Source organism: Gossypium hirsutum, chromosome D03 (assembly GCF_007990345.1).
Source record: "Gossypium hirsutum isolate 1008001.06 chromosome D03, Gossypium_hirsutum_v2.1, whole genome shotgun sequence".
NCBI lineage: Eukaryota > Viridiplantae > Streptophyta > Magnoliopsida > Malvales > Malvaceae > Gossypium > Gossypium hirsutum.
The window spans coordinates 6,282,806-6,304,667 of NC_053439.1; the positions used below are offsets into that span (position 1 = coordinate 6,282,806).

The 21,862-nt window shown below is 31.5% G+C and overlaps 2 protein-coding genes across 5 annotated transcripts; both read left to right on the plus strand.

The window, feature by feature from the left end:
* The first annotated feature begins 1,115 nt into the window (after window positions 1-1,115).
* Window positions 1,116-5,496, plus strand: LOC107950385 (apoptotic chromatin condensation inducer in the nucleus). Of its 3 annotated transcripts, none has more exons than XM_041089679.1 (6): window positions 1,171-1,537; window positions 1,769-1,826; window positions 2,130-3,509; window positions 4,041-4,235; window positions 4,330-4,481; window positions 4,617-5,496. In XM_041089679.1, the coding sequence occupies exons 3-6, from the start codon at window positions 2,159-2,161 to the stop codon at window positions 5,073-5,075; spliced, it is 2,157 nt and encodes a 718-aa protein (XP_040945613.1). In that variant the 5' UTR covers window positions 1,171-1,537; window positions 1,769-1,826; window positions 2,130-2,158; the 3' UTR covers window positions 5,076-5,496. The 3 variants fall into 3 exon arrangements, with proteins under 3 accessions (XP_016740722.2, XP_040945613.1, XP_040945614.1); XM_041089680.1 differs by having other exon boundaries at window positions 1,772-1,826; XM_016885233.2 differs by lacking the exon at window positions 1,769-1,826 and having other exon boundaries at window positions 1,116-1,537.
* Window positions 5,497-6,748: 1,252 nt separating this feature from the next.
* On the plus strand, window positions 6,749-11,172 carry LOC107950386 (apoptotic chromatin condensation inducer in the nucleus). Of its 2 annotated transcripts, none has more exons than XM_016885234.2 (5): window positions 6,749-7,209; window positions 7,851-9,184; window positions 9,740-9,937; window positions 10,030-10,181; window positions 10,317-11,172. In XM_016885234.2, the coding sequence occupies exons 2-5, from the start codon at window positions 7,882-7,884 to the stop codon at window positions 10,782-10,784; spliced, it is 2,121 nt and encodes a 706-aa protein (XP_016740723.1). In that variant the 5' UTR covers window positions 6,749-7,209; window positions 7,851-7,881; the 3' UTR covers window positions 10,785-11,172. The 2 variants fall into 2 exon arrangements, with proteins under 2 accessions (XP_016740723.1, XP_016740724.1); XM_016885235.2 differs by having other exon boundaries at window positions 6,817-7,209; window positions 7,854-9,184.
* The last annotated feature ends 10,690 nt before the right edge of the window (window positions 11,173-21,862 follow it).

Below are 21,862 nucleotides of genomic sequence, written 5' to 3' on the forward strand. Positions count from 1 at the left end.
CATCATCACCTAGTAGATATATATATAAAATTATGAGTTCGGAAAAAAATTTAAATTGACGAGAATACTATTTGCTTTTTATCATTTTACTAAATTTATATCAGAAAGAAATTGAAGTAAAATAGAAGTTGTGATAATTAACATTTAAAAATAATTATAATTCAATACTATTATTAGTTAAAAGTTTGTGATAATTTTAAAATAGAGATATTAATTCTTTAGAACTCTAAGCATAACATATAGGAAAATTTTGTAATTATAATTATAATTACTAATTAAAAATTTCGATATAAAAAACAAGTTGCACTAAATTTTTTTATTATAAAATTTGTGATTAATGTAAAATTGAGTTATTACTTGAATAGAATTTTAAGCCTTAATTATTATTAGAGTTAATTATGTTAATTAGTTATTATTTTTTAATATTGTTATTTGCTTTAATTACATAAAGTAAAATTATATTGTATGTTGAATATGTTAAAAATGTTTTAAATATGATTTGAAATTTTTTTATTATAATATTTGAATTAATGGGTTAATATATTTTAATTATATTCAAATTTTATGCTAATTACTACAATTAAAATATCATATTTAAAAAATTAACAAAATATTTTTATGTGTATTAAACACATAAAATTACATTCAGCGCATGTTTCATTAGAAGCCAGTTATTACAAAATTTCAAGTACAAAAATATACAAATCCAAATAACGAACACTAAAATTAATTATTATAAAACTAGAGCAGATCGATAATCAAAATAATAATTGAACTTATATTAGAATAAATCTTGAAAACTACACGGAATATTTACATATAGTAAAATTCAAATTATACAATAATAATGGAAATAATTTTCTAATTTTGGGAAAATTGAATTTCAAAATTTTAAATACCTCAATTCATCTTGGTCATTGTAACAATTTGTTAATAATTTATATGAATTTGCAAAATTAGGAGAGACAAAAAATAAATGTGTCAAAAAGAGAAAGACAAAACTCTAAGGAGCCATTCATAAAAGCAAAAGAAGTATAAGGAAAAAAGTGCAATTTCGGGTAAAAACAAATCATCATGTGACTTAAGCATGACTGAATAGAAAGACGCTGAGGGGTAATTTAGGCATTTACTTGCCAACAAAAATCAGTATTTCTACAACAATTGCCCTTGTCTCTTTGGATTCGATAATATGAGCAGAGGCACAAGCTTTTTAAAACCCTAATTTCACCCTTGTCTTTTAGTTTCTCCCCATTTTCTCTCTCAAAATCCTAAAAGAAAAGACCAACCAGATTATATTGTATTCAAAACAGAGAAAAAAGAATCAATTGCTCATCAACCACTCTCTCATAAAAAGCGTTTTCTATTTTCCATTTACTTTTTTTTATTTTGTTTTTCCTTCTAATTTTTCCTTGTTTTCGATATAAAACTAGGGTTTGCGCTAATGGTGGGTTTTGTCTGTTGAAATTAGGGTATTTTTGGTTTTCGATTCTTCTGTAAGGGAAGTGTGGTTGTAGTGGCTTCCCAAATATATAGTCCTGTGAGTAATCTCTATTTTTTTTCTTTCTGCATGCATTTTTCTAATGGGTGTTATTGCATTTCTAAATACGATTAATTTTTGTGCGATAGTTTCAGTTCATTAGTTTCCTGTGAAATCGGCTTTTTGTCTTTGCTAGTTAAGGAAAATTTTCATTTCCGAAGATAGGATTTGGAAAATTTTGGGCTGGAAATGAATATATTACTGTTTTTTATGGCTTTTTTTTTTGCTCAGTAGCTTTTTGGGAGGAAGGGGAGTTTTCTTGTATGTATATTTTGTCCAGGCAAATAAGGTAAAACCCCCCCTCATTTTGTGGTGACAGGTTTTGTGTTAACTAAATACTTTATTGCTTTCCTTTTCTATATTTTACATGAAGATTTGCTATTCTTCTGGGTTAATTTCTTGGAATTATTTTATTGGCTTTTCTGTATTTATTCAAATTGTTTAAACAGCTAGATATCATGCCTTCGGCTCCTTTATTTCTTCTAGCTTATAAGCATGATTTAACTTCATTTTTTAATATAACATGTTTTACTATAATCTTATCTGTTTGGGTTTTCTAGTGAAAGACTGAGGAATTTGCGTTTTCTGGTAGGTTTTGAAGGTGAGTTTGGGTTGGAAAAGATGTCATCAAAATATCAAATACTTGACAATAGACCAATTGATCAATGGAAGGTTACAGAGTTGAAAGAAGAACTTAAGAGGCGGAAACTGATAACTCGGGGCTTGAAAGAGGAGTTGGTAAGACGTTTGGATGAGGCCGTTAGATTGGAAAGGGAAAATGCTGAAACTGAGGAAGATAACGGTTTTAATTCTGATCCCCAGCCTACAGATGAGGGAGGGATTGAAAAGGCAATGCCAGTTATTTCTGAGACAGTTAAAGATGATGTGGATCATAGTGGCAGTAAGATCAAGGAGAGTGGGGTGAAAGTTCATGTTAACATTAATGAGAGTGCAGCTGCTTTGGGTCATGAAGGAGTTCAAGGAAGCGACAGCTTGGTGGAAAAGGAGCTTGTTTCTGAAACCACCACTATTCAGATTGAGATAACGGCTACCAAGAATGTGGTATCTGAGGTACCATCTACTGAGAAAGAGAGCTCAGGACAAAATGAGAATGTGAATACTGATATCGAAGTGGAGAGTGAGGATTCTAAGCTCCAGTCTGATCCAAAGCCCAGGTTGGAGAATGTGGGTCCAAAGCCTGAGGTGAAGAATGAGGGTTCAAAGCCCGAGGTGGAGATTGAGGGTCTAAAGGCTGAGGGGGAGAATGATGATCCAAAGGGCCAGCTGCAGTGTGTGGGTTCAAAGCCTCAGCTGGACCTTGAAGAGTCGAAGGTGCAGCTGGAGATCGAGGGTTTGAAGGCTCCCCACAAAGATGACGGGCGTGATTCGTCTGCTCCAAACATCCAGGTATCTGAGGTCAGCCCTGATTTAGGGTTTCAAGTAAAATCTGATTCTATTTCTACTGATTCTGTCTCAAATAATGAAAAGATTGAATTAAAGGATAATATACTTGCTGATAATGTCAAATTAGACCTAGATGTTGTAAAGCCAGAGATGGTGGAACCATCATCCAGCAATGTTGTCCCATTTAGTGGTGAATCACATCCAATGGATGTTGAAGATCCGCCTGAGAACAAGGCACCTGTTGATGAGAGAGATGACAAGAATGTTACAAATGTAGACATCAGTAATAAAAATGACAGTGCTGAGATGGCGTACTCAGAAAAATTAAATTTGGATAGAAGTTCTGGTGATGACTCTATGGAGGAGGATGTGCTTGAGAGTAAACAAATTGATTCAAAATGTAGTACTGATGAAATGGGAGATAAGAGTGAGAAGAATAGAGCACCTATTGTCAAGGAGAAAAGTCCTGTTGGTGTTTTTAGAGATGATTTATCTATAGATAAAAAGGACACCTTGGTTGAGAATAAGAGCCGGTCTTTTGTTCCTGCTGAGAAAAGAAAGCTTCATGGTAAGTGAAAATGGCCTGTAATTGTTACTGTCTTTCTTTGCATGTGTGCATACTTTTACCTTACTGATAACATTCTGAAGCTAAGGTGATTGGATAGTAGTGCATGTACTTAACGGTAATTCTTAAGACAAATAATTTAAATTGGTTTTTTGAAACTTGATCTGCTTGAGTTGCACTTGTGGAATGTGATAATATTGTTTTAAATTCTTGTGTATTTGATAGTGTATTCACTATTTTTCCATGGATGGTGCATGATTTGGAAGAGCTTTACTTTAGAGTGCTGCAGCTTTGGTTTTGAAGATGATGTATATAGTTTTCGGCTAGAAATTGCTTTGGTGTTCATTTTTAATCCTTTTATTGGTTCCTGTGACTACCTGGAGCCTTAGACAACAAAATTATTGGTATTTTTAATATTGAGCTTTCTCTGTTACCAAGGGAATACATTTTAGAATTTTGATCAGTCGTGAGAATGAAATTAATAGTTCCCTTGTGGGTGAATGGTGATTCTCACCTGACGAGCTGTCTATACAGATCAGGAACCTGTTGGGAATAATGAGCTTTCTAAACGGCGCAAATGGAATTCTGACAATATAAAAGTTCCAGAACATCAAGGCAATCTTGCGCCCACCACAACACCTAAAGACACCCCTCAGCCTGCTGCTTTGAGACGTAACTTCTCTAGATCAGACTCAACGGCAAGTGAAGGTACACCAAAGGAACGAGTTGGTGAGTTGTCATCTCTCAGTCAGCTGATACTAATTGAATTCTACTGATTGTTGTTTTAACATCTGAATGGTTTACGTTTCATCTTATTTGGCAGTTCCCCCTTCACAAAATGCTCCAACCAATTCCCTCAGAATTGATCATTTTCTTCGCCCTTTTACCTTGAAAGCTGTACAAGAACTTCTAGGGAAAACTGGGACTGTAACAAGCTTCTGGATGGACCATATTAAGACCCATTGCTATGCTACAGTAAGACTTATTGCTTTGTTTCCATCTCCTCCGATGGGACTTTCGTGGTCTATGATCAATTATTCATTTTGGCTTTTTATTGTTGGGCTGATTCAATATATCTAATCAGCTTTGGGAATTGCTTTATTGGTGCAGTATTCATCTGTAGAAGAAGCAATAGAGACAAGAAATGCTGTTTACAACCTTCAATGGCCACCTAATGGTGGACGCCTATTGGTGGCTGACTTTGTTGATCCCCAGGAAGTTAAAACCCGGCTTGATGCTCCACCACAGACTCCAACTACTCCTGGGACTTCTGGTTCTACTGCTCCTCAAGCTCAACCTGCTTCTCAGCCCCAGCCCTCTCCACGTCAGCAGGTTTCTAGACAGCAGCATCCACCACCTTCTGCACTTCCTCCACCGCCTTTGTCTAACCCTCCACCAGTTAGAGAACGGCTCCCTCTTCCTCTGCCACCGGCAGAGAAAGTAGATCCTCCTATTGTCACTCTGGATGATCTATTTTGGAAAACCAAAGCAATTCCTCGTATCTACTATTTGCCTTTGTCAGATGAACAAGTTGCAGCAAAGCAAGCAGCACATGGCAGAAACATCTAGCAGTAGAGCTGAGGCTATAGTTTTATCCCTGGCTGCTCTTCTGGTTTTCATATCGGTTGGTCTGTACGTTAGTTAATGGTAAGAGAACTGTCACATAATTGCATGTTTGCAGGTCTGCAGGTTTTGCTTTATAGGAAGGAATTGTTGCAGCCGTGCACAGGGAACTTGTCCAGTGATGGGTATTGGTTTTTCTGCCGGCTGCTTGTGGGCTTGAGTTCAAGTTCCATTTAGCACTAAAATCCTTCAAAACTGAGATCTCTCTGTAGTAATGGATCGATTATCCTTTGTTCTAATTTGGTTTTCCTACAGAACAATAGCCTCAACTCTTATGAACCTGATTTTGTAGAATTTAACTTTTACTCTGGATGTTAATTTTACATAGATTTGTTAAAAGGGAATGTAGGCTTACTCGTTATAAGTATGTGTAGTTTCATCCAGGGTTTTTATCATTTATTTATGTATGTGCAACGTACTTTGAACCTGATGATTGAGGTTCTTCTCTTCATCTCATACCTTGGATTGAGCTTCGTATGAGATTAGATTTTATTTTAAGGCAAAAACCTAAAACTATTAGATGAAGATTTTTAAAGTATTAACAGTTCACAATGTTAGTGTTTATAATTGATAAATACATTTATGAAAAAATAAATTATTAAAATTTCACAAATTATAAAAATATTTAATATGGATGTAATTATATTTATAATTATAATGGTAAATTTTGTCCCACTTTAAAGTTTTTGCACAAATAAGTCATATTAAATGGGCTAAATTTGATTAATATGCTGGGCTTTTTTAAATTTAGACTTTAGGTCAGTTTTAAAATTAATTAGGGAAATAGGCTATTTTTAGGAGGGAGAAAGTGAAAGTGTGTTTAGCTGGACGGTAAAATACAATGGCTTTTTGATCATTGCTACGTCAAACGGTAAAAAGAAATTGTCAAAAAAAAATTTAAAATCTCCCAACAATAATTTTTTTTAACTTATAAATACCTCCCAATTTTTATTGTTTTCATTCACATTCTTCTCTCAATTCTCTCAAGCTTCTTATTCAATATTTATTTATATTTTCATTTAAAATATTATTTTTTAATTATATTAAATTTTATTCATTCGGGTCAATTTCTTGAAAATAGACGCCTCTCTAATTTGTTTCGACGACAATCATATTTTTACTGCCCAATTAGTAATGGTAAGACGAAATTTAAAATTTTATTTTTTTAATTATGTTAATATTTTTTTTATAAGTCTAAATATTTTTTTTATGTTATAAATAGACGGGGAGCCTCCGATCCCTGAAATTTATGGGTACCGGTAAGAGGTCCGATTCTTGCATGCATCTCTCATGCAACGGGCCTACTATCTGTGCAGAAAATACACCCAGTTGGACAAGTTTTCACTTTCTCTTTCCTAAAAACGATATATTTTCTTAATTAATTTTAAATTGATCTAAAGGTCAAATTGAAAAAAAAACCTGGGCATATTAATCAAATTTAGCCTTTTAATGTCATTTTAAATATTTTACATATATTTTAAATATTGATAATGTTGTTTTAAAAGAAATTGAGTTATTACTTTTTTTTTAATTATACATAAAATTTAAAGTATTTACCAAAAAAGTAGATCCATTTTATAATTTTGAAATCCTTTATGCCACCTCAATTATGATGAAAAAACGATCAAGAAGGGCAATTTAGGCATTTGAATAAAACCAAAATGGGTTTTTCTAGAACAATTGGTCTCTGCCTTTTTGGATTCGATAATACGACAGAGGCAAATGGTTTTTTTAAAACCCTAATTTCACCATTGTTTCAATTTTCTCCCCATTTTCTCTCTCAAAATCCTAAAAAGAAAAGAACAACCAGGTTATATTATATTCACAACAGCCAAAAAATAAAAATCAATTGCTCATCCACCACTCTCATAAAATTCATTTTCTATTTTCCATTTACTTTTTTTTTATTTTGTTTTTTCTTCTAATTTTTCCTTATTTTCGATAACTTTCTCTTTGTTGAAAACTAGGGTTTGCGCTAATGGTGAGTTTTGTCTGTTGAAATTAGGGTAGTTTTGGGATAAATTTTCAATTCTCCTGTAAGGGAAGTGTGGTTGTAGTGGCTTCCCAAATATATAGGCCTGTGAGTAATCTCTATTTCTTTCCTCTCTGCATGCATTTTTAATGGGTGTTATTGCAATTTTTTTTTATAAATACGATTAGTTTTGGGTGCGATTGTTTCAGTTCATTAGTTTCTTGTTAAATCGGCATTTCGTTTCTTGCTGGTTATGAATTTATTTTTCATTACGGAAGCTAGGATAAAGAAAATTTTGGGCTGGAAATGTATTTACTGTTTTTATGCCTTATTTTGTTCGTATTTGTGCTTTTTGGGAGAAAGGGGAGCTTTCTTGTATATATTCTTTGTCCAGGCAAATAAGGTGTTTTTTTTAAACCCTCGTTTTGTGGTGTCAGGTTTTGTGTTAACTAAATACTTCATTGCTTTCCTTTTCTATATTTTACATGAAGATTTGCTATTCTTCTGGGTTAATTTCCTGGAATTATTTTATTGGCTTTGCTGCATTTATTCAAATTGTTTAAACAGCTATATATCATTCCTTCGGCTCCTTTATTTCTTCTACCTTATAAGCACGATTTAACTTTATTTTGCAGTATAACATGCTTTCTTTGGTCTTGTTGGCGCTTTATTTCTACTGCACATGTTTTACTAGAATCTTTTTTGTTTGGCTTTTTTGGTGAATGACTGAGAAATGTGACCTTTTCTAGTAGGTTTGAAGGTGAGTTTGGGTTGGAAAAGATGTCATCAAAATATCAAATACTTGACAATAGACCAATTGATCAATGGAAGGTTACAGAGTTGAAAGAAGAACTTAAGAGGCGGAAACTGACAACTCGGGGCTTGAAAGAGGAGTTGGTAAGACGTTTGGATGAGGCCGTTAGATTGGAAAGGGAAAATGGTGAAACTGAGGAAGATAATGGTTTTAATTCTGATCCCCAGCCTACAGATGAGCGAGGGATTGAAAAGGCAATTCCAGTTATTGTTGAGACAGTTAAAGATGATGTGGATCATAGTGGCCGTGAGATCGAGAAGGAGAGTGGGGTGAAGGTTCATGTTGACATTAATGAGAGTGCAGCTGCTTTGGGTCATGAAGGAGTTCAAGGAAGCGACAGCTTGGTGGAAAAGGAGCTTGTTTCTGAAACCACCACTATTCAGACTGAGATAACGGTTACCAAGAATGTGGTATCTGAGGTACCATCTACTGAGAAAGAGAGCTCAGGGCAAAATGAGAATGTGAATACTGATATCAAAGTGGAGGGTAAGGATCCTAAGCTCCAGTTCGAGACTGATGATCCAAAGCCTGAGGTGGAGAATGATGATCCAAAGGGCAAACTGCAGGGTTCAAATCCTCAGCTGGAGAGTGATGATTCAAAGCCTCAGCTTGACATTGAAGATTCGAAGGTGCAGCTGGAGAACGGGGGTTTGAAGGTTCCACACGAGGATGATGTGCATGATTCTTCTGCTCCGAACATCCAGGTATCTGAGGTCAGCCCTGATTTAGGGTTGCAAGTAAAATCTGATTCTATATCTACTGATTCTGTCTCAAATAATGAAAAGATTGAATTAAAGGATAATATACTTGCTGATAATGTCAAATTAGACTTAGATGTTGTAAAGCCAGAGATGGTGGAACCATCATCCAGTAATGTTGTCCCAATTAGTGGTGAATCACATCCAATGGATGTTGAAGATCCACCTGAGAACAAGGCACCTGTTGATGAGAGAGATGGCAAGAATGTCACAAATGTAGACTTGGGTAATAAAAATGACAGTGCTGAGATGACCTACTCGGAAAAATTAAATTTGGATAGAAGTTCTGGTGATGACTCTATGGAGGAGGATATGCTTGAGAGTAAACAAATTGATTCAAAATGTAGTACTGATGAAATGGGAGATAAGAGTGAGAATAATGGAGCACCTATTATCAAGGAGAAAATTCCTCTTGGTGATGTAAGAGATGATTTATCTGTTAATAAAAAGGACACCTTGGTTGAGAATAAGAGCCGATCTTTTGTTCCTGCTGAGAAAAGAAAGCTTCATGGTAAGTGACAATGGCCTGCAATTGTTACTGCCTTTCTTTGCATGTGTGCTTACTTTTACCTTACTGATAGCATTTTGAAGCTAAGGTGATTGGATAGTAGTGCTTGTACTTAATGGACATTCTTAAGACAGATAACTTAAGGTGGTTTTTTGAAACATGATCTGCTTAAGTTGCAGTTCTGGAAGGTGATAATCTTGTTTTTAAGTTTTTATCTATTTGATAGTTTATACACTACTTTAGTTTTTTTTTTCCATGGATGGTGCGTGCTTTACATGTTCTAAAAGAGCTTTACGGGTTAGAGTGCTGCATCTTTGGTTTGAAGTTAATGTATATAGTTTTTGGCTAGAAATTGCTGTGATGTTCCTTCTTAGTACTTTTATTGGTTCCTATGACTGCCTGGAGCCTTAGAAACAAAATTATAGGTATATCTAATATTGAGCTTTCTCTGTAATCAAGGGAGTTCATTTTAAAATTTTGATCAGACATGAGAATGAAATTAATGTAGTTTCCTACTGGGTTAATGGGCAATTCTCACCTGATGAGTTGTCTTTACAGATCAGGAACCTGTTGGTAACAATGAGCTTGCAAAACGGCGCAAATGGAATTCTGACAATATAGAAGTTCCAGAACATCAAGGCTCTAATCTTACACCCATCAGCACACCTAAAGACACCCCTCAGCCTGCTGCTTTGAGACGTAACTTCTCTAGATCAGACTCAACAGCAAGTGAAGGTGCACCAAAGGAACGAGTTGGTGAGTTGTCATCTCTCAGTCAGCCGATACGAATTGAATTCTTCTGATTGTTGTTTTAACATCTAATTTTCTGTTTTATCTTTATTTGGCAGTTCCCCCTTCTCAAAATGCTCCTACCACATCCCTCAGAATTGATCATTTTCTTCGCCCTTTTACCTTGAAAGCTGCACAAGAACTTCTAGGGAAAACTGGGACTGTAACTAGCTTCTGGATGGACCACATTAAGACCCATTGCTATGTTACAGTAAGACTTATTGCTTTGTTTCCATCTCCTCCGATGGGACTTTCGTGGTCTATGATCAAATACTCATTTTGGCTTTTTATTGTTGGGCTGATTCAATATATCTAATCAACTTTGGGAATTGCTTTATTGGTGCAGTATTCATCTGTAGAAGAAGCAATAGAGACACGAAATGCTGTTTATAACCTGCAATGGCCACCTAATGGTGGGCGTCTATTGGTGGCTGACTTTGTTGATCCCCAGGAAGTTAAAACTCGGCTTGATGCTCCACCACGGACTCCAACTACTCCTGGGACTTCTGGTTCTACTGCTCCTCAAGCTCAACCTGCTTCTCAGCCCCAGCCCTCTTCGCGTCAGCAGGTTTCTAGGCAGCAGTTTCCACCACCTTTTGCACTTCCTCCACCACCGCCTTTGCCTAACCCTCCACCAGTTAGAGAACGTCTCCCTCTTCCGCCGCCACCTCCAGAGAAACCAGATCCTCCTATTGTCACTCTGGATGATCTATTTTGGAAAACCAAAGCAACTCCTCGGATCTACTATTTGCCTTTGTCAGATGAGCAAGTTGCAGCCAAGCAAGCAGCACATGGCAGAAACATCAAGCTGTAGAGATCAGGCTATAATTTATCCCTGGCTGCTCTTCCGGTTTTCTTATCGGTTGGTCTGTATGTTAGATAATGGTAAGAAAACTGTCACATAATTGCATGTTTGCAGGTCTGCAGGTCTTGCTTTATTGGAAGGAATAGTTCCAGCCATGCAGGGGGGAGTCCAGTGATGGCTATTGGTTTTCTGACAGCTACTTTGGGCTTGAGTTCAATTTTCATTTAGCACTAGAATCCTTCAAACGTAGAGCTCTCTTTAGTTATGGATTGATTCGCCTTTGTTCTAATTTGGTTTTCCTACAGAACAATAGCCTCAACTTTTATGAACCTGATTTGGTAGAATCTTACTCACTCTGGATGATGTTATTTTAATAGATTTGTCAAAAGGTTATTTAGACTCCCTGGTATCATGTTTTTGAACTCGTTATATGTATGTGTAGGTTTTATCGTTCTGCTCTTCTAAACTTGATGAAAGAATGACTCATGAGTAATAACAGAGATTCTTCTCTCCATCTCATAACTTTCATGTTTTCACTTTTGAATCACCATTGTTATAGATGAGTTTGTAAAGAGTGGGGGGTCAGAGCATGAGGCAGAGATGAAGAGTCCATTGCCTAGAGGTTGTGAAAAAGAGTTGATGAAAGATCCTGGAAGGGTGTTATTGGTATCAGAATGGGGTTATTGCTTGCACCAAACTCTGTTCGTATTGGAATGGTTAGGATGAGGTGACTTAAGAAGTGATGAGGTTTGAAATTTTTATACATAATTCAATGTTACTCTGGAGGGATTTAGAAAACAAGGAACGTGATTGATAGATGTTGAATGCGTTGAAGGGATGTTAATGCTATATGGATGCTGTCCTTGGGATTAAACTAAAATTTCTAAATATTCAATATGTATTTGAATTCTAATAAAAATAAAATTTTAATTTGCTTCACGGATTTTATTTAGGGTGGGTTTGGATGGGCAATTGGGTGTTGTGTAGTGTGTTTAGTTTATTTTTTGTTTCGTGTTATAGTGTTGTTACAGTGTCTAATCTCATCGTGATTGTTGTTTTTACACTAACCACAAGTAAACGCATTGCCCATTCAAATTCACCCTTGGTCTTTCACTTTTAACTTAACATGCAATTCTAAAGAATTTATTTCATTACAATGTTATAATTATAAATTATTTTATTTTAATAATTACATGTAGGGGTGAGTGAAAATCGCTCACCCGAAATTTTTTTTTCAAATTTTAATTGAATTGAATTAAGTTATTTGGTTTTTTTGAGTTCGGGTTTAGTTAAATTTTACAATTTGAATAACTCAAATAATATATTTGTGTAAATATTTTTTTTGGTCACTGTTGAAAATGAACAAATTTGGTGTAGATAACTTATTGGAGTTGATTGGTCGTTGATCGATGTTGACCGGTCACGTGGTACTATTAGAATACACTACGTATCCTTTTTTTGTTGTAATGATATGTATTATATTGATAAAAAAATATACAAAAAACCATATATAATATATAAAATATTTTAAAAATATTTTTTTATAAAATTTTAAAATATATAATTTAAATTTTGAAAAATCAAAATAATATATAAAAATTAAAAAAATGTTATAAAAGTTAAAAGAAAACTTGAAATTTAAATACTTTTTAGAATTTTAGAATTATATATTTTAGATTTTTATAAAAAAATTATTTTTAATTTTTTAAAAATATAATTTTTTATAATTTTTACAATTTTTTTTATTTTTTATAATAACATAATTGATTTCAACTAATTTATTTTAATTTATTTTTAATAATATTTTTTTCTTTGAAAGTTTACAAGTATAAATACAATATAAGCAAAGTATAATCATAATTACATGTTGGAGCAATTAAGTAGAACCAAAGTAATATAAATGACAAGCAACTTAAGAATCGGAATTATTTGAGCTAAAATCGACACATTAAACTAAAATTCATATATGACAACACCACATGATGAGATTAGAAACCCACAATTATTCATAATAATTTTTAAATATTAAAACGCAAATACCCAAGACTTCAACTTTTACTATCAATATCAATACCTCATCAAGAAAGGATGATAATATTTCAACTTTGTTTATGAAATTAAAAAAATAAAGTGATGGACATAATGAAAATTAAGGTGCATTGATATCTCCCGAACCCTGGTTTTCACTGACGCTAACGCTAGCAGAGTCGGGCACAGCCGGGCCAGGGTGAACCTTACTCCTCCCAACAACAACCGTACAAGGTTGAGGCTTTGTCGACTCTTCAATGCCTCTGCTTGCTTTCTCCTCTTCCGTTCTCTTCATCTTCTCCTTCTGCCGCTTCTGCATCACATAAACCTCAGCACAGCTCGCTCCTACGGAAGACATTCTTAACTAATATGGCCCTTCACTATGATACACGATAATGCATGTGATTTGGGAGATGAAGATGTAGGAGACTTGGGGAATATATAGAGGGGGTGGGGTGTAAGAGGGGTGAGCTAGCCATCACTAATTCACTATTAATTTAAGCTCATGGCATTGCTGAAAAATATAGAAATTAATAAAATATAATAAATATGAATTTTGAGGTAAAAGATTGCCCCTGCCGGATTGCATTTCTTCTTTGAATAAATTAGTCTTGTAGCCGAAAAATTGGTATTTCTGTTAAAAGTTACATCTAAATGAAAGGATTATGGAAGTCATTGTACTAAGAGTTCAATTGTACTTTTCTCTCTTACTCAAAAAATACAAGGTAAATTAATTCGTTTACATTAAATTAATGAGCAAACATATCCTTCAATTAAAATTCCATTTATTTCTACTATTAAGTTACACATGGTTGATGGAGCAACCTTATAGCAACATAGTAGTATGCCAGATGTATGTTGATGTCACATTTATCACGTAAACAAAAATTTTAAATATTAAAAAAATCCTAAAAATAAAAAATTTTAATAATTATTTAAAAAAGGGTGTTTAAGATGAACCTGAACAAAATTATAGAAAATTCTAAAAAAACTATTAAAATTATTTAAAAAATATTAAAAATAACATTCAAAATGAACTTGGACAACATAATCATTTATCTAGATTCACTCTAGATTGGTTTCTTAAAACTGTAATAATTTTTAAATAATTTTCTATAATTATTTAAAAAATCACATTAGCATGTGATTCCTTGAGGAGTGATTTTTTAAAATAATTACTAAAAATTTTATTCATTTTTATGATTTTAAAAAAATAAATATTACTACATCAACATGAGGTACATGTTGTACGCCATATGCCACTGTCTGGTTGTTTTGTTAGCCCCGTCAACACTTAATAGTAGAAATGCATGGAGGTTTTAATAGAATGATCAGTTTACTCTTTGATCTAACATACATGGACTAATTTGTGCATTTTTTAGTAGATGGGGCAAAATGCAATTCGATGCCTAGTATATGGGCCTCCATGGTTTTTTTACCTAATCCTACTCATCCTTTAATTCCATATAGCTTATAAAGCCAAATCATCACCTAAGAGCACAAATAGATGGAATTTTTGGCAAAAGTATCAATTTGCACTCTCTCTCCCCTTTTTTTTTTAACATTTAGAGATTAATTTACCTATTTTTTTGTGTAGAAGAGACAAAAATACTAACCCCTAATATAAGGATACCAATTTTTCATTTTTTATATATGAGACAATCATAATCTAGTTGCTTCATTTTTCTTAACAAAAATACTAACTATTCAATAGGTTTAGGATTAGTAGAACACAAGTATTTGTATTTTTTTTTTGTATAACTACAAAGGGAAAGCGTGGAGAAAGGTAGGGGTAAACAATAAAAATAGTCACTTTTGTTTGCCTTAGATTACATTTTAGTCACTTATGTTTGAAATGTTATGTTTTAGTCACTTGCGTTGTCGTTTTGTTACAAAGTAGCCACTCTACAATTAAGCTCCGTTATGTCTCTAACAGTGGTCCTACGTGGCAGTCCAAATGAGTTTTAAATGCCAACTTGGATGTCTTACATGGTAGTCCAAATTAAATTTATTTAATTAAAAGCCTATATTCATCCCAGCAATTGGACATCCAAGTTGTCATTTAAAACCCATTTGGACTGTCACGTAGGACTGTAGTAGGGAAGTAACTGAGTTTAATAGTAAAGTGACTACTTTGTAACAAAACAATAACATAAATGATTAAAACGTAACATTTCAAATATAAGTGACTAAAATGTAATCTGAAATAAATTAAAATGACTATTTTTGTAGTTTAGCTGAAAATGATGGGTAAGCTTGACCCCGACCCTTTGAATTAAGTTAATTGACGATAAGGAAAAGAAAAGGACGTGGAAGAAGTGGATGTTACAGGAATATATATATATATATATATATATACGTGAATGATGGGTTTTGCTTTTGGAGTGGCCAATTAAACTTAGTGCCCAAATCGAGAGTCGATTGCCCACTGTGATGATACAGAATTTATGCAAAGTGACATTGTTGAGTATGAATGTGGTGCTGCGTTGACTGTGTTAGATCGTTGATAGTGGGTGTGCTTTGTGTGTGGAGTATTGTTTTGGAAGGTTAGGGATATTGGGACTGAGTCTGTGGATGGTAATCGGAGAATAAAAAAGCATTGATTGCTAGTGATTGGTAGTATAATATCATAATCAAAACTTTTAGTATCAACACAACATACACTCACGATTTGGATTAAACAATACTATGTAAACACGTATTTATTTAATTAACAATCTAAAATTAAATGTATTTTATATTCAGTATTTTAATATTATTGAATTTTTATTAATTTATAGAAAAAAACATTTGCATAATAATATAATTTATTTTGTACATAAATAAATTTATATCCGGTTAACTTGTAATACTAATTATAATAAAATGGTGCTTAAAATATAGCCCCATTTGTGAGCATGGCGCATGCAACTCAGAAAACGGTAAATTGTTGCACCTTTCATGATTCATGCCGTAGTAGTAAATAATCCAAATCTAAAATAACTTAATTACAATTTTAGAATGAATCTATTTAATATCCATGAAGAGTTTTAGTTTGAAAAAGCAAAATCTTGATATAAAAATAATTCATCAGATTTGGATTTAATGTTAAGGTTAAAGTTTTAGATGTTCTGCAATTCCAAGTTTAAGTTTTATTTCAATTTTTAAGTCCCATTATATATAAGTTAAAAACTTTTTGATAATTTTAAAATAGAGTTTTTACTTGAATCTAACTTTAAGCATCTTAATTATCACTTAATTGATAATGTTACGTACTTTGCATTAATTACATAAATTAAAATTATATTGTATGTTGAATATGTTAATGTTTTAATTATGATTTGAAAACTTTCTATTATAATATTTAAATTGATAAGTTAATATATTTTAATTATATTTAATAATTTAAAAAATGAATTTTAATTTACCTTAGTTATTGCAATTAAATATATAATGGTTAAAAATTTGATTAATTATTAAAACCGTAAAATCACATGTCATGAAAAGCTAATATATATAAAAGCACGAGTTTGGAGGAATTTTTTAACTAACGAGAATACCCTTTATTGTTAATTATATTACTAAATTAACATTAGAATAATAGGTTATTAATATTATTATGTGGTGATAATAATAAAGTAATATAAATTAAATATTAATTAATATGATAGTATATTAATATGAAATTAAGTAATTTTTCTATATCTTTTAAAAGTTGTTGAAAAAACAAAATATATTATTAATGAAGAAAATTAAAAATCTATAAAATCCTATAATCGGATAAGTTCAAAATAATAAAAATCCAAAATTTTTAATTAGCTAAATATAATTATATATATATGATTTTATTTTAAATATGCTAATAATTTATAATGTTAAAATTAAGTTTTTATAATCAATAAAAATTAAACATTAACATTATGTATAAAAAGATAATATCAAGATATGGGTAATTTAATCTGTAATGTGTAGATTTATTTGTTTTTAATTTACATGTCAAAAATAAAAAAAATAAAAATATTTAGATTTAAATTAAATATTAAATTTTTATAAATTAATTGTATCTAATCAAATTAGCTTGATTCAATACAAATCTCGACTTGACAAATATTGAGAAATTAAAATAAAAAAATGATGAATTAAGAATTAATATTTTATATTATATATATTTCTAAATCTATAAAATCAATGATAATAATACAATATAAAAATTAATTGCATGCAGAAGTGCAAACGCTTCCATTATCCAAAACAAATAATCAAATTCAGAGGTCTGACTTGAGAATATTAAAATTAATTAAAGAAATTATTTTAATAAAATAAAGCTACTGTTATGGCCAATTATTAGGCTGGTAGGCTACATTTATTGTCAGCATTTCCACCTCTGAGACGCCCGACCCTACTCACCTAACCAACAATATCAGCTCTCCGGTGTCTATACTTTGATGGAATATGATGCTAAAAAGCAGGCCATGCATGAAACTCACCTCAATGCATTGCATTTTACTATTTGATTGCAATTTATTAATCAGAAATAGTTGCATTCAAATCTTGGAGGCTACTTTATTACAAACTTCAAAGGTGAATGTTGGTGCAATATTCCAATTTGCAGATACATAAATATAGTTAGATAAGGGTTGTGCAGATCATCTTGCCAATTTAGTACTAAAAAAGAAAAACAAGTTGTTAAGCAACTCACATAATAAATCTATATTAAATTTTAAATTAAAACTTTTTTCTTATCATTAACCCAAAAAGTTTATTACTTACTGGTGGATCCTAGTAAAATTTTCAAAATATTTACGAGTTTAGAAATTGGGGATCAATTAAAATTTTCAAATATTTTAAATGAGCTTAATTAAGATTTTTAAAACAAATTAAAAGGTATCATGAGAATTTTCAAAAACTTGATGGGTCTAATTAAAATTTTCTAAAAACTTCAAGGGATACATGAAATTTTTCAAAAATTTTGGGGGTTTAAATAAAATTTTTTAAAAATTTCAAGGAAAAAATCATAATTTTCCAAAAAAAAATTTGGGGTGGGGGGGGAAGGCCACCTAAGCACTTTAAACAGTCCGCCTCTGCCACCAATATACTATTTAAATAAGACCAAGAATACCAATTTAGTATTTTAATAATTTAATAAAATTATTGTTTGTATATTTATATAATCAATAAAATTATAACGAACGAGTTTAGTATAATAGAAAGTTATCACTTTCTATAAAATTTAATTGGTTAATATGTGATTCTAATGTTTGGTATGTAAAAGTTAAATTACTGCTCTCGGTGAGTTACTTTCTCACAAGTAATGAAAAGTGATTCCTTTAGTAATAGGTGTGAAAGTTACTCTCTCGTGGAAAGTAAAAAGAATTTGTTAGAGTAAAATTAGTCTCTTTTTGTGTGTGTGTGTTTAGGATAAAAATTCAAAATGAATGTATTTTTTTGTTATAAATATATATTTTTTTAAATTATACTTTTTCATGGATATCAAATTTTAGCATCAAGATAATTTCAAGTCATATACGCTATATATGAATACACTTGAATTTATCCTGTAATGTATCGAGTAAAATTTACTTCACAATCTTGAAATAATTTACAAGTTATTTTTTAATTGTATTCATGTAATGGATTCCACCAAAACGTGAGCAAATAATATTTATAGATTAATTCAAATATTTGTTAATAGTTAAGATTACCAAAAATATTATTATTAAATATTTTTTAATTTACAATATATATATATAAGCACGAGTTTGAAAAAAAATTTGAATCGATCAGAATATTTTTTATTTTATTTTATTATATTACTAAATATAATTATAATGTAATTCATATACATTATAGTTACAATTTAAAATTGTAAACATATAAATATTATTATAAAGTTATGGTAGTTTAGAAGGTGTGATAAGTTTTATATATATATATATATATATTAGTTTAAACATCTCTAAGATACATTTTAGTTTAATATTACAAATTATAAACATATCTAAATATTAGTAGTAAGTTTTATTTTAGATTTATTACTCATAAAGTAGAAAGCTACTTCAATTAAATAACAATAATTACAAATTGTATTCACATTTAAATATTATTATAAGATTAAGCATGACATTTTAATATAATTATAATTTAATTTAAAACTATTAATTCACATTTAAATATAAAGTAGTAGTAATGCTTGCAAATTGTATTTTCAATTATTTTATATATTTTGTGATGAATTATTATTAAAAACAATATATGGTACGTTTTGTAAATTTTGTGTATGCACCGTAATTTTTTTTATGATATTTAATTACTTTATAAATTAATTATAATTATAATTATAATTATAATTTTATAATTGTTTAGGTAATTTATAACCCTAGCACAATTCAACTATTATTATGTAAATTAATTTGAATATATGAGAAGTAGATGAGTTGAATAGGAGGTAAGTTTAAAAAATCTATTTATTATATTTTGATAAATATTTTTCATAAAATATTATTTAATTTAAATGTTGTTTGCATTAAGTGTGTTATGCATTTTTTATCCTTTACTTTAAAAAATAAACGCATATACTACGTGCAATTGGTCTGCCATAATTTGATAAGTTAAATTAGACTCTCTAGAACACTTGATGAGTTTGTTCTCAAGCAATTTACGAGTCTTTTCTATTCTTTTTTGTTAATTTTTAATTTTTAGTATTTATGATCGTTCTCCTTAGTTTTGGTCTTTTTGAAACCCAAATTGGCAAAATGGTGTCAATAGGAGTCTATAGTGTAATTGAGTTTGTGTAGGGAGACGACGACGACCAAACCTTGAGGAGAACCGCATCTGATGTGGCTGTCATGACACTGAGCCTCCATTACCTCAAGGGTATAAGACTTCAACGAGAAATCAACTTGGAGCAGTATGCCAAGGGTGTTGCGACATTAAAAGTGTTGTGTCACGACACCAAGCCTCCAAGGTCGCGATACCACTGCTGATTGTTGAAGTGAAAAAGCCAGGACTACTGCTGAGGATGTCGCAACACCAACCAGCTAGTGTTGCAACATTGAGAACCCCTAAAGCTAAGAATGTTTTGTCACAACACCAAGCCTCGAAGGTCGCGATACCACTGCTGATTGTTGAAGTGAGGAAGCCAGGACTACTGTTGAGAATGTCGTAACACCAACCAGTTAGTGTTGCAACATTGAGAACCCCCAAAGCTAAGAGTGTTTTGTCACGACACCAAGCCTCCAAGGTCGCGATACCACTGCTGATTGTTGAAGTGAAGAAGCCAGGACTACTGCTGAAGATGTCGCAACACCAACCAGTTAGAGTTGCAACATTGAGAACCTCCAAAGTCAAGAGTGTGCCACTATCAAGGGTGTCGTGACACCGATGCTTGATGGGGTGAAAACTATTCCAATGGTAGTTTTATGTCCAACAACACAAACACAAATCAATCCATACACTCCAAGGGCATTTTTGTCAAGTTTTAGGGTTGAATTTTGGTTGTATTAAAGACACTTTTCGATGTCAAACTAAAGGAGCCAACTTCATCATTTTTTTTGCTTAGTTTTTATTCTCTTCTCCATTTTTAGGTTTTAGTTATTTACCTTTCTCAACTTGGTAGTTGTCGCTAGTAGTTTTTTTTAGTTTTACTATAGTTTTTATTCTTTGCACTTAGATACAAAAACCTTACATTGTATTTTGATTTTCCTTTGATTCCTTTAATAGATTTCAGCTTTGTTAACTCTCAAAAGTGTAAAAATCCTAACTTTAGTTGTGCTTTCTTCTTCATTGTTGTTGCTGTCATCTTCTACAAAAGCTCCATAAAGAGTCTCTAAAATTTTTTTAACCTTACTTTTTATGTTTTCTTTAATGAATCATTTGAGCATATATTTAACAGATGTTTGTGTGTTGATGATGGGTAGTAACTAAGTCTCATGGTGGTTGGTTGATGTAAATGTTGCATAATTAGTTTTTGGGTTAGAGATTAAATTATAAAATTAGACTAAATTACATAGATTTCAAAACCTAGAATTAATGCCTCTATGTGAACAACTAGATAGATAAGACCGAGAGGGGAGCCTATTGAAAATTAATTTGATTGTCCCGATTTAGTTTAGTAAGAGCGAGAGATAAATTAGACTAAATCGTCTAATTTGGTAAAATGGTGGCCGAAAGGTGAAATTGAACCAATTAGAAGTTTGAACCCTTTAGATCCCTAATCTAAGAATTGACCAGCAACATGGAAGTCAACTGACCACTTTAGCTCTTTGAATTGATATTTGTGCACTTTTGATTGTTTTTCAATTTAGTCCTTCTAGTAATAAAATTAATTGATAATGTTCAAATACATAAAAATTATTTTTTATTTAATAAGGGTAATTTTGTAAAATACTTAGAAAAGTGTTGAGTGTACCAAATGTGTTAATGTAATTTTATGATATTTTAATCAATGCTTTTCAACGTAAATCAAATAGAAGCCGATCCCCTTTCATTTATTTCTTTGTATTCTCTTTCATATTCCATTTCTTCATTTCCTTCTATGCGACTCTCTAGAGTTCATCTAAGTGATGTGCGCGATACAAAGTTCACGGTACAGAACCCTTGTTGTTCATCCTATTGTCTCGGCTCATCCGAAATAAAATAAATAAAAAAGTCTCTTCAAAAATCGAGAATCTCAATGATGTATTGTCTTTTATTTCTTTTTATTTATTAGCCTATCCATAAGAATACGAATGAAATCTCAATTCCTCTGTTTGAGTAAAGTAACTTTTTTAACAATTATATTTCTATCAACCACATTTCAAAAAAATCATATTCTGTTGAAATCATAATACCGAATTCCCCAACTCATAAATCTATTTCTATACATGTTTGATCACTTCACTACAAATTAATTATCATAAAATCCTGATAATTTGTTGCAATATTCGAGTTAATCCAAATTTTTTAAGTTAATTTTTAGAGGTTTTAAAATTTGAAAATCCATCTCTTTTCATTTCATTATACGTATAAAAAGGCAAATTTGATGATTTATGGCTGGTTTCCTATACATTCTTTCCATGAAAGTTTCAATCCTTAAAATGGAT